Genomic DNA, 11,836 nt, shown 5'->3' with positions numbered 1-11,836 from the left:
CTGGCGTATACGTGTGTCGCACCCTCCACCTTATCAAATTTTCAGTACACCTTGTGTCAATTGTGGTGTTTTCTGGGACCGAAATGCAAATACGCAAATACATGTATTCCCTCCGTTTTTTAGTCTGCATGTAAAATTTATCTAGAATTCGTAAAGTTTGATCATGTTGATAGGAAAAAATATCAATATTCGCAATACAAAATCAACATTACTAGATGCATCATGAAATTAATTTTCATGCTCCTACTATATACCTCCGGTATGGCAGATGTTTATATATTTTAATACAAAATAGGTTAAACTTTAGGCAGATTTCAAATAAATTTTATATGCAGAGTAACAAGAAATGAAGGGAGTACATACCATAGCTAGACTGGTAGTGTAGTTCCGAGACAAAATGCGGTAGCAGGCACGTCGCTGACAACCAACAACGCGTGAGTACCGAGTCATCGTACTACACCCTCTGTTTGAAAACAGTATGCACGTATCCATCGTATTCTGTATTAGTATTCGCCATTCGTTTGCTTACGGGGCCACAGTGATGCGCGCGTACAGGCCCTGTGACGTAACACTGGACATTTAATTCAATGGGCACAGTCAAGGGAAAATGACATGCATGCACGTACAACTGACTGAGCACAACAAGTTTTTTCTTTTTTTGAGAACTGACTGAGCACAACAAGTTGCTACATATTTCTTCCGCATAATACGACCACTTGTGGAGCAAGACCTTCCCACTAGGCACTAGCAATACAAGTTGAGAAAACTCTCGTTAAATTTACATTTGTTTTTCTAGAAGGACATTTGTTTGGGTTAAATTGGCGCGTTGCTACATCAAAGTCAACGGCAAAATCTTCTACTACTCCCTCCGTTCTTTTTTATAAGACGTTTCAGACAGCTGAGATTGAACTGTTTTGGGCACTGTCTGAAATGTCTACAACGTCTTATAAAAGTGAACAGAGGAAGTAGTTTAAATCATGCGCAACCAGATGCATGAGCCAACGGTCACAACTGGTCCAGGGGCGTGCCGTTGGAAGCGGAGCCAAGGAAATTTCCGGGGACGTGATCTCGAAGAGAGAGAGATGCGTCAAGGTCGGACAGTCAAATGTGATGAATTTACTTATGCAAAGGGATAGTATACAGTGTACGGTGGCAGTTACCCACCGTAGATCATGTATACTATGTCAATGAAAACAAATGTGAGCAACCAAACCCTAGGTAGGTTATTGTAAGAGTTAGGTAAGGTTGAATAAGTAAGAGAATGGATGAAGTTGCTGGGAATGTGAACACTTGCGTGGTTGAACAAACTCTATCTCTCCTTCAACAAGGCACGGCATGTGTGACCAATAAACAACAACCGGAAAGCAAATTTACTAGCAGTACTACCAAGTTTTTCTTTAACTGCCCTCGTTTCAGAAAAGTTTTCTTTAACTAATCGCTCGATATTAAATGTATATTTTGGGAGGATTGGATCTGATATCACCATCACATGTTAGATGTAGGCATGTAGTACAACCTAATACAAACAAATGTGCACGCTCAAAAAGCACAAAAGCACACATGCTCACTGCCAAAAGCTATCACCTTTTTTTTCATGTTCTCTTTTTGAGAGAATCACGAGGGTATACATGACATGGAGGAGAAATACTACAGTACTATAGCCCTAGGAAGTACTAGGTGACATTTTTTGATTTTTTTTGTCAAAAAAAACACCCAAAAAACCGAGCTGGATTACTATTTTTGAAATACATATAATAGGCTTGGCCCTTCTGAACTTTCCGATTGTTGTTTCTCGAATTTTGGTTGTAACTTCTCAAGTTTCGATAGAAAATATACTTTTTGTGTTTAGTGATATGAAAACTCACTATCACCTAGTTTCTCGTCAATAATAAGACTATATAGGAGAGATAGCCGCATGGTTGCACCTGAAGTAATCTACATGTTTGTTGAACTGATAAATTGCCATGAAACAATCTAAATGATTGCGAGAAGTTTGGTTGTGTTTCTATATATTTGAATTTGCTTTTACGATCCCTATAGCTTGTTTTTTTTGGTACAACATGCAATTCTAATTATGATTTTTTGTGCAATGGTAAAGAACATCCTAACATGCACGACTAATGTTTTTGATGGTTTTCTATATTGATATGGAAGTTCAAAAAATATTTCCCGTATCAGGTATTTGGTGCTTGAGAGCCAAAACATTGCACCCAGATTTACGACGGTAAACATGTGGATCTTGGTGAGAAAATATCCATGGATCCTAGACCCAGTTTATACGCGGAGTAATTTGTGTTTGTTCCCGCCACCCGTTGAGTTCAAGATCGGTGAGTACGCATAAGATGCCCCAATCCAAGTATGCTCTTAGGCGGTAGCTATGCCGGTCACAGGCAGCCAATGGGGTGGAGGTGCCGATGGGTCGACAAGTAGTGGGAGGAGACAACACATACATTAGAAAATGCAGGGGAGCCGATGGTGGATCTTGTATGGAGGAACCACCGTAGACGTAGAAGAAGGTAGGGAAACAATGGTGATCCAAGATTCACTGTGATGGGTGATGAAAGAGAGAGAGAGATAGTGACAATGATTGGGTTGATTGGAGGGGGCAACGTAAGTCATTGCCCCAACGACATCAAGTCTAGTATAGTGACACACAGGGTGATAGAAGATGGTCTGTTGGTGCCTTTAATGATTGGTGCTAAAACTGTACTAACTACTGATGGTCAAAAATGGGGTGAAGGATGGAGGGCAGATCTGTGACACGATCATCGTAGTTGAAAAGGTGCCATTTTATGTGAAGGAATGGCTTCCCCCAGATGCAGGTTGGATTAAGGCAAATGCAGTCGGAGCGCTATCTAAGGATGGACCCATAGGTGGTGGGGGTGCAATTCTTCGGGATTATCATGGCTCATTCATCGCCAGAGTGTGCCTTTTGCTATTGTCCACCACAGAACCAGAGCTAGCAGAGTTGTATGCTTCCAACGAGTGGTGAACCTGTATGTGGTGATTTAGGAGGGGGGAGTGTCCAGGAGCTAGTACTGGAATCGGACTACACAGGGATGGTCAACAAGCTCAAGTCAACGTTGAACCATTTTGTAGAAGAGGTGAAGAATCTGCTGCCCTCCATTCAGCAGGTTGAAGTGCGATGGGATGGATGATCCGCAAACGGTGCCGATCACGGATTAGTTAGGGAAGGTTGATGTAATGAACTTTTCAGAATGTGGCTCCATAATTTCCTGAGATGTAGTATTAGGAATGCTATGATCGCGGATTTATCCGAGGCCTTCTAATAAAAAGCAGTAATTCCATCTAGAAAATCTAGCCCACACCCATTTGGTGGCTAGTCACCATGGCGCCCTCGCATATATATTTTTAGAAACACAATACAGACCATAGACACACATAAACACACATCCCTATAAATGTACATATCACATCCTGTCCCTGTGAGCACCTGTAAAAGACTGAGCCGACACGATTTTTGAGGTTGACAAGGTCGAATAACCTCCTTTGGTGACTTAAAAATTGCCATACCCTACGAAGCATTAGGCGCGACTCGGTAAGACACTAAACATGTGTATCTCGGCCGCATAAACTGTTTAATTTGTACAATCCAAATACACAAAGGACATTATGACAAACAATTCCGCGTAGAGTACTGTACATTTTCCCCGGAAAGATGCCGTTTATTATTATTTTTTTAAGAAAAAACAATCAAAAGACATCCAGTAGAGTGAATGCCAACTGTACGCAGAAGGATGCCATTTATCACAGCTGCCTATATCTCTCTCGAAAGCTACCCTAAATAACATTCGAAAAATAGTAGGATCCGAGCGGAAAGCCGGCTCGCTTTCGAGGACCCCGATGCGAAGATTCCACGTACGTAGCAAGAGCGAGAGCCCCAGCAGTTTCCTCCGGGATGGGTTTTCTTGCACGTGACCGCTTAGGCCTAGGCGTGTGTCATGTGTGGGATATATACTCCTCCGGCTCCCCGTGATACCACTACTCGACGCATCCCCCTCCCCTCGCCCCCAAAAAAGTCACCCAGCCAAATCAAAACTCCAACCACCGTCAGCCAAGCGAACAGCAGCCCAGCACAGGACCGGACACAGCCCCAAAGGAAGCACACCGGAAGGAAGCATCCTCTAGACTCTGCAAGCCTCCAAGCCTTCGCCGCCGCCGCGGTCGCCTCCCCACCCGGTCCTCGCGCGCCGCCGTTGCCACAGCAGCCACCGCCACCGCGTTTTCATCTGCCATCTGCGGAGACACCCATCTACTACTCTTCAGGCGAGGGCGGAGGGACACATACAGAGAGAGGGAGAGGCATGGGGGGCGGGCATTCGAGGAGCGAGTCGCGGGGGGACGGGAGCGGGAACGGGCGGTACGCGCACTCGGCGTCCTTCCAGCAGCCGCCGGCGCCGCAGTGGGGGCCGCCGGGGGCGGGAGGGTACCCGTACGGCGCCGGCCAGGACGCGCAGGGCGGCTACTACGGCGCGCCGCCGCAGCAGGGGGGCTACGCCGCGCCCTACCCGGCCTACCAGCCCGCGCCCGTCGCCGCGCAGCCGCCGCCGCCCGCAGCGCGGGCGGGGGCGGCCAACAAGCCGCGCCTCGACCGGCGCTACTCACGGATCGCCGACGACTTCCGGTCCGTGGAGCAGGTACGTCCCCTTGGTGATTTCGAGTTTGTTGGGATTGTTGCTAGTTCAAGCGGCGGCTGCAGTTTCGCGTGTTCGCCCGGAACTCTCGATGCGAATAGATCGAAACAGTGAATTGGTACCTACTAGATCCCATCTTTGGATTGCTGGGAAGTTGGCGGCGTCGCCGGTTTGCGCTTCGTAGTCGGTCAATCTGCGGCCCATTCGAGATTTCTGGAGAGTTCACGACGCTCCATTAGCCGGTCAACCACTCAACCGGATTGAGTTCACGCCGAATCAGCACAACATCACAAGTTAATCTCGTGGTCAACCATCAATCACTGTTGATGAATGATTCCCGCACGCGATAACAAAATAAATGAATTATACATGTTTATTGGGTGGTTGCCAGCTTGGTAATCATGTTTGCTTGTGCTAGTTGGTGTGTGTTGCTTGGTCTTCTCGAACAGGATAATGACTATGGGTGGCAATAATCTATCGCCTCAAGTTCTGGGATGCTCAGTCGCCGAATGTGCAGTGTAGATGCCTGTATATTGTCACACTGTGGTGCAGTTTGTCTGACAGTGACTTTCCTGATTAAATCTGTGCATCATACTTTCCTATCGGTTTCGCAAGTATGGCCCACTACATTTCTTACTGCAACTAGTAGCTTATCAATCAAAAGTTTGTTCACCAACTTCTGTTAGGTTCTGGCGTTCTTTCTGTAGTATACTGGCTTCAGCGTCAATAGTACAAGATTCAGGCACATAAGCAAACAATTGATTTTCAAAATCCGGATAGTTAAGAGTTGATAATGTGTTTGCAGGTTACTGATGCTCTAGCTCAAGCTGGACTCGAGTCTTCGAATCTCATCGTGGGTATTGATTTCACAAAGAGCAATGAATGGACAGGTTAGTGCTTGTGAACCACCTGTTTGCTTTATTCCCAATAATCAGTTCCACTGATCCTGATGCTAATGATTTGTTCCCTTTATCAGGCAAATTCTCCTTCCATGGACGTAGTTTACATCACATTAGCAATGTACCAAATCCTTATGAACAAGGAATCTCGATTCTTGGACAGACATTGTCTAAATTTGATGAAGATAACTTGATTCCCTGCTTCGGATTTGGAGATGGTAAAGATCGTGTAATAGTTGATCATTTCTCACCACTGTGACGATTCATCTAAATCATGCCCATTTGCTTACTTTTTTCAGCATCAACACATGACCAAGACGTATTCTGTTTTTACCCTGATGAGAGACCGTGCAATGGATTCTCAGAAGCTCTTGAGCGATACAGGGAACTCGTTCCACATTTGCGCTTGGCTGGTAAGCTTAAGTCACCCCATTGTCTTTCAAGTAGGTTCGATTGGTGTGTTAGTTCTGAGTATTAATGTTGATTTTGAACAGGACCAACATCTTTTGCACCAATAGTTGAGATGGCTATGACCATCGTGGAGCAAAGTGGTGGGCAGTACCATGTTCTGCTGATAATTGCTGACGGACAGGTACTACGCTTTACCCTCTTCTGATGGTACATGTAATTGCACAGTTGGTAGTTCTGACTCCTGGGCAGTGGGCATGCTAGATATGCTTCATTTAGAATTGTTGCATTCCAACTGCAAGGTGCTTTTTTCTTTTTCTGTTAACATAGGCATGACTGTTTGTTTGTATGCATATCTGGAGTGCTGGTATGTATAATAATGAACATATAACAGAAGAATAACTTCTATATCTGGTAAAAGCTGTATAACTTTTATTTCAAGATCAAACTCCTATATCTGGCAAAAGCTGTATAACTCTTGAAGAACTTCAACTCGATATAATGTGTTTGCGAAATTGTAATCATTCTTCCAGGATATGTATCCTTCTTTTATTAATCTGAACTATGTACCCTGCACTGTAGTGTCAAACTGTGCTCTTCACACTTGATCAAATAGTTCATATTTGTGATTATCATGTTTTCATTGTTCTCTCTGCTGTATAAACCTCAAAACTGGATATCTTCTTTATGTTCTCTTGTTAACTTGTGTACTTTACGTAGGTTACAAGGAGTGTAGATACTGCATCTGGGCAGCTGAGTTCCCAAGAGCAAAAGACTGTTGATGCCATTGTGAGGGCCAGGTTGGTCCTTCATATTGCCTTTGTTATAATGTTTTGATATGTACATAGTCATGTGCACCTCACCCTCATTTTTGCAGTGACCACTTGCTTTATTGTGTGCATTGAATTTATTGCCCTCCCATGTCATGGATGTTGCTCATCGCTTCAGTTTTTTGTTTATGTATGCAGTGAACTGCCGCTATCTATTGTGTTAGTAGGAGTTGGTGATGGCCCATGGGACATGATGAAGGAATTTGATGACAACATTCCTGCCCGGGCTTTTGATAATTTTCAAGTAAGTCACAGGGGAACGTACTGATAAAGATCTGATATGATTGATGTCATATGTTTTTTCCTTTTCCGAACCTTGACTGGCTGACGCCATTGTAACACTGAGAATCTTTTACTTGTCCAGTTTGTGAACTTCTCGGAGATAATGTCTAAAAACATGCCACAATCAAGAAAAGAGGCAGCGTTTGCACTTTCAGCCTTGATGGAGATACCACAACAGTACAAAGCAACTGTGGAATTAGGAATATTAGGGTATATGCTCCCCCACCCCTTTCAAGTGCTTGATTCGTTATTTTTTTATTCATTCTGAAATATGCACTGACTTGTATCGATGTGGCAAACAGTCGTCGTTCTATGAAGGCTCCAGAAAGGGTTCCTCTGCCTCCTCCTGGTGGAAGCCATGATGCTTATTCATATGGATCTAAAAGCTTTAGTAAACCTCAGCCTAGTACATCTTCATCAGCGTATCCTCCCTATGAAACTGCACATACTGCGGCCCCTGCTGCACCGTCTTCTGCTTATGATAATCAGGTAAAGTTTTCACCTGTCATAGATGCAAATGTCACCTGATCTTTTAATTTCCTACGCCCTCTGTTCACTTTTATAAGACCTTGAAGACATTTCAGACAATGTGCAAAACAGAGCCTATTTTGAGCTGTCTGATACAACTTACAAAAGTGAACGGAGGGAGTATTTCTTTACGCCAAATTTGCAGTCTCCAGCGCCTTACTAGCATTTCTCATGTGCAGGTTTGCCCTATCTGCCTTGTGAACCCGAAGGACATGGCTTTTGGCTGTGGACACCAGGTGAGTGGATTAGCGCATTGCTGTTGCTTCCTGGGAAATCATTTTCTGTTTTTGTGCGTGGGTTGAAACGTCGGTGTCAACATCCTTTCTAACAAAGCACTTCCTTTGCAGACGTGCTGTGAATGTGGACAGACATTGGAGTCATGCCCAATCTGTCGGAGTCCAATCACCACCAGAATAAAGCTATATTAGCAAGTGGTGGTTTGGATCATTGCGAATGGGTGGCGTTACTGGAGACCACCCCTGCGTCACACTGGACGATGGACTTCAAGCTCTCCAAGCCCAGTCCATGAAGGGCTCGATCGGCTCTCGGAGATTACACCAGGCATCGGTCTGCGTCGAGTTTTGCAGGGCCGATGAATCCGCCGTCCCAAAGATGGGAGCAGGGGCCGGTCTCGAGTATCTACACCCAACCAGGAATGATCCAAACTCCAGCGCAAGAAATGGATGCAGGTTTTCAAGGGCCATTGGCATGCGAAAACAACAAAAAGAGAGAGAAAAGAACAGAAAAACGAGAAACTGCTGCTGATGGATCCAGCGAACCGTGTGTGGTACTTGCAAGTGTGTACATATGGATGTGGTTCTTGAGCTGCCGTTTCACCCGGGATATGTTTGTTTTTTGGTTGATTGATGCGTCTGTACAAATCCGCAGTGTTCTCTTGCAAGGGAGGTGGCATTATTTTATTTTATTTTTCGTTTCGAATTGGAAGTTTCTTCTTGCTCAAATGGCGTCCAATGCAGGTGGTTCACCACTACTACTATGAGTACTGCTATTTTAGTGTCACGTTTGGCATGTTAACGTGCCCACGCATTGACACGGATACGATGGCCTGATAGTGCTAGTAGTAACTGTTATGTCACGGTTGGGCGCACGCACTGCATCATCATCCTGCGCGGCGGGATAGGCGTGCTCTAGGTGTCGGCGAAGAAGCGGTAGACGCTGGCGTTGTGCAGGATGAGTCTGACCGCGGCGGCGGAGGTGGCGAGTCCGATGGCCGAGGAGACGACGATGATGCTCCAGTGCCAGAGCCTGCACCATCTCCCGTCACACTCCCCTTTGATCTGCACGGCAGGCACAGTCGTCAAATTAACAATCCACGCACTGCTGGTTGTAAAAGAAATTTACTTACTTTGAGGACGATCATGCTGGGGAACATGAAGGTGAGCGGGAAGAGCGCGAAGGATCCGAAGAGGTTGACGAAGTCGCCCATGAATGGGAAGAGCGCGGTGACGAAGACGTTGACCCCGAAGAGCAGCCCCCTGGCGAAGAGCCTGCGCGTCATGTTGTAGCGCGAGAACATGCCCTCCTCCAGCCGCTGCAGCCCCGTGTCCATGCCCTCGTGGATCGGCACCGTGAACAGCTGCACCGGCATCATCAGCACCCATGTGTACGTACGTAGTGGCCATCACAACTTGACTGGAACAGACGAGAAGTAGAGTAAGTACGTACGTGCTGCGAGACGATGCTCTGGAGGAAGGCGGTGGCGTTGATGAGCACGGAGGCCCAGCGCGGGCCGGAGAGCTGGTTGGGCAGATACTCGGACGCGGCGGCGCCGTACGCCCAGTACCCGGCCACGCTGATCCCGTAGTACCCCGCGGCCCCCACCGTGTACTGCAGCGCCAGCGCCCGCCGCATGTTGCCCACCGCCGGCTTCCGCAGCGTCGACTGGATCTCCGGGAGCAGGCCCGAGGTGTTGCACACCAGGATCGCCGCCACGGCCCCCAGCGCGTTGAACGCCTTCTCCGCCTCCGTCCCGTGGATGGCGTAGTCAACCCGCCGCGAGTTCGACCTCCCTACGTACGCACGCAGTTCGTTACAACGTCAGTGAGCTTTTGCCTTTGAATGGTATAATGAAAATGCACGCACGCAGCACGCATATGCGTGGTCACCACCAGTCCACCAGTACCGTCTCGGACGAGGACGGCGAGCAGCGCGACGTCGAAGGTGACGGTGAGCGCGGCGGAGGTGGCCAGCCAGTTCCGCATGGCGGAGATGGTGGGCACGAAGTAGGCGAAGGCGAAGTAGACGAACCCCGTCGCGGCGATGAACCACTGCAGCCGCGGAGGGGTCTGGGTGAACTCCGCGCTGATCGCCTGCGGGTGGAAAGCAACGCACGCACGTTGACTACGGTTGTTATTAGTTAATTAATCGTGCTAATGCCATTATGACTCACGATAAAAAAAAGAAAAAAATATTTTTAAGGAGGTGATGGCCGATCGAACGGTGAACCTTGAGTGCTCTCCCGCCGAGCAGAATGAAGCCCATGCTTCCCAGGAGCAGGGTGGTGAACTGCAGGAACCAGGTGAGGTAGTACATTTTCCTCCCTTCACACGCACAGCAAGCAGAGCATAATCGGTGAGTACGTGTCGGATGCATTTCGTTCTCCATTGCAATTAGTCACGAAGCTCTCAAGTCATCGAGTCAGCCTAGCTAGAACGCTTCCTCGAAAAGAAAAAAACAAACTCTGGCTGCGTACCGAAGACGAAGCCCATGAGGTCCCTGTAGCGGATGAACCGCTGGCCGTCGACGACGTGGAGGCCGGCGAGGAGCCAGTTGGCGTACCAGGCGGCGGCGGCGAGGAGCAGCAGGCAGGCGGCGCCCCACCCCCACCCTAGCGGCACCATCATCAGGTTGGAGAAGCTGAGCACGTAGGCGCAGTTGAACCCCGTCACCAGCAGCAGCCCCACCTGCTGCCATGAGTCTGCACACGCACTCATCAAGTCATCATGCACCATTGCCATGCGTCTCGAAACTTAACAAGCTACTAGATGGATTATTGACGTTTACACGACGACGAACCTGTGTCCACCGCGTGGGCGGTGGCCGCGGTGGTGTACCCGCTGCCGTCGCCGGCGGCGGCCTTGTGCTGCGCTCCGGCTCCCGCCTCCGTGTCCAGCGACGAGGAGGCCATTGCTAACTGATGGCTTCTCTAGTTCTCTTTTTCTGCTACGTCGTCGAGCTGTGCTCAGCGAATCTGTTTGAACGACCTAGGCAGGCAGGCAGGCAGGGATGGAACCGGCGAAGGATATGGCCTAACAGCTCATATAGGCTCCCGGATATATAGACAGAGGAGTGAGGTCACAGACTAAAGGTCTTGTGATCATGCATGTCGTTGCCGGGATACAGTAAAGGTGCACCACTAGAGTCGATCGGCCTGCTCAGCACGAGGGCGGGCGTACGTACGTATCCATCCGGCGCGCGAGTGCGTAGGCCCCCTCCCCTAAAAACGACCTACGTGCGAAATCAAATCAGATCAAATCAAACCGCAAGTGGCAACAAAATGTGATGTGATGTCTTATTAAACGTGACGCTCCTCGATCCAGCAATGGATCAACACAAAAGTGTGGGATTTGAACGTCATTTCTTTCATGGTAACACGGGTTTCATTTACAGAATAAAGATCTAGTTACAAGACATGTAAACACCGATTTTACATGACCGAAAAGATTGGAAAATCCTATGCAAAATACTAGTGCATGTTCCTCTCCTTCGGCACCACCAAAGGGTAAAAAGACATATCACCTCTTCATCCAAGCTCGACGCGGTTTCATCGCTAATCAGTAGCTTTACGGACCTCCATAGTAGTTTGTCAGAAGCAAAACCATAACAGTTGAAAGAATTAATCAGACCGGGGCAACATGTTCCTGGACACACCGTCGAACTTCAGAACTGACACCCCCGCATGACAACGATGTCGGAGGAGGAAACCATAATTGTTGGCCTCCAACCACAGACCCAGCACTGGTAGAAAAAGGGCCTGTTGTCCCGGTTCGTAAGGGCCTTTAGTCCCGGTTCCTGAACCGGGACTAAAGTGTCGGTACTAATGCCCTGTCCCTTTAGTCCCGGTTCAATCCAGAACCGGGACTGATGGGCCTCCACGTGGCCTGTGCACGGAGCCCAGGCAGGAGACCCTTTGGTCCCGGTTGGTGGCACCAACCGGGACCAATAGGCATCCACGCGTCAGCATTTCTGTGGCTGGGGTTTTTGTTTTTTTTGA

The 11,836-nt window shown here is 47.9% G+C and overlaps 2 protein-coding genes across 2 annotated transcripts; one reads left to right on the top strand and one right to left on the bottom strand.

Moving 5' to 3' along the window:
• Positions 1 to 3,992: 3,992 nt before the first annotated feature.
• On the top strand, positions 3,993 to 8,564 carry LOC123062990 (E3 ubiquitin-protein ligase RGLG2). Its single transcript, XM_044486693.1, has 11 exons — positions 3,993 to 4,658; positions 5,461 to 5,545; positions 5,632 to 5,772; positions 5,854 to 5,967; positions 6,049 to 6,146; positions 6,683 to 6,762; positions 6,931 to 7,036; positions 7,157 to 7,284; positions 7,377 to 7,563; positions 7,782 to 7,838; positions 7,950 to 8,564. Exons 1-11 carry the CDS (start codon positions 4,326 to 4,328, stop codon positions 8,028 to 8,030), a joined length of 1,410 nt encoding a protein of 469 aa, XP_044342628.1. The 5' UTR covers positions 3,993 to 4,325; the 3' UTR covers positions 8,031 to 8,564.
• Positions 8,493 to 10,864, bottom strand: LOC123062991 (probable proline transporter 2). The gene is made up of 7 exons (XM_044486694.1): positions 10,639 to 10,864; positions 10,316 to 10,540; positions 10,069 to 10,163; positions 9,746 to 9,932; positions 9,289 to 9,632; positions 8,969 to 9,199; positions 8,493 to 8,900 (listed from the first exon to the last, which is right to left on the bottom strand). The coding sequence occupies exons 1-7, from the start codon at positions 10,748 to 10,750 to the stop codon at positions 8,751 to 8,753; spliced, it is 1,344 nt and encodes a 447-aa protein (XP_044342629.1). The 5' UTR covers positions 10,751 to 10,864; the 3' UTR covers positions 8,493 to 8,750.
• Between the last annotated feature and the right edge of the window lie 972 nt (positions 10,865 to 11,836).

This window comes from Triticum aestivum, chromosome 3A, assembly GCF_018294505.1.
Source record: "Triticum aestivum cultivar Chinese Spring chromosome 3A, IWGSC CS RefSeq v2.1, whole genome shotgun sequence".
In the NCBI taxonomy this organism is placed as follows: Eukaryota; Viridiplantae; Streptophyta; class Magnoliopsida; order Poales; family Poaceae; genus Triticum; species Triticum aestivum.
Note: the sequence above shows the minus strand (reverse complement) of the source record. Positions and strands in the feature narration are given on the sequence as shown.

Bases quoted from the DNA above. Each gene is read 5' to 3' on its own strand.
- LOC123062990 (XM_044486693.1), top strand. From the start codon at position 4,326: ATGGGGGGCGGGCATTCGAGGAGCGAGTCGCGGGGGGACGGGAGCGGG. The intron at 7,037-7,156 runs GTAAGTCACAGG...TTACTTGTCCAG, and splicing joins GGGCTTTTGATAATTTTCAA to TTTGTGAACTTCTCGGAGAT. The intron at 7,839-7,949 runs GTGAGTGGATTA...CTTCCTTTGCAG, and splicing joins CTTTTGGCTGTGGACACCAG to ACGTGCTGTGAATGTGGACA.
- LOC123062991 (XM_044486694.1), bottom strand. From the start codon at position 10,750: ATGGCCTCCTCGTCGCTGGACACGGAGGCGGGAGCCGGAGCGCAGCAC. The intron at 10,541-10,638 runs GTTCGTCGTCGT...GTGCGTGTGCAG, and splicing joins CGCCCACGCGGTGGACACAG to ACTCATGGCAGCAGGTGGGG. The intron at 9,200-9,288 runs GTACGTACTTAC...ATGCCGGTGCAG, and splicing joins AGAGCATCGTCTCGCAGCAC to CTGTTCACGGTGCCGATCCA.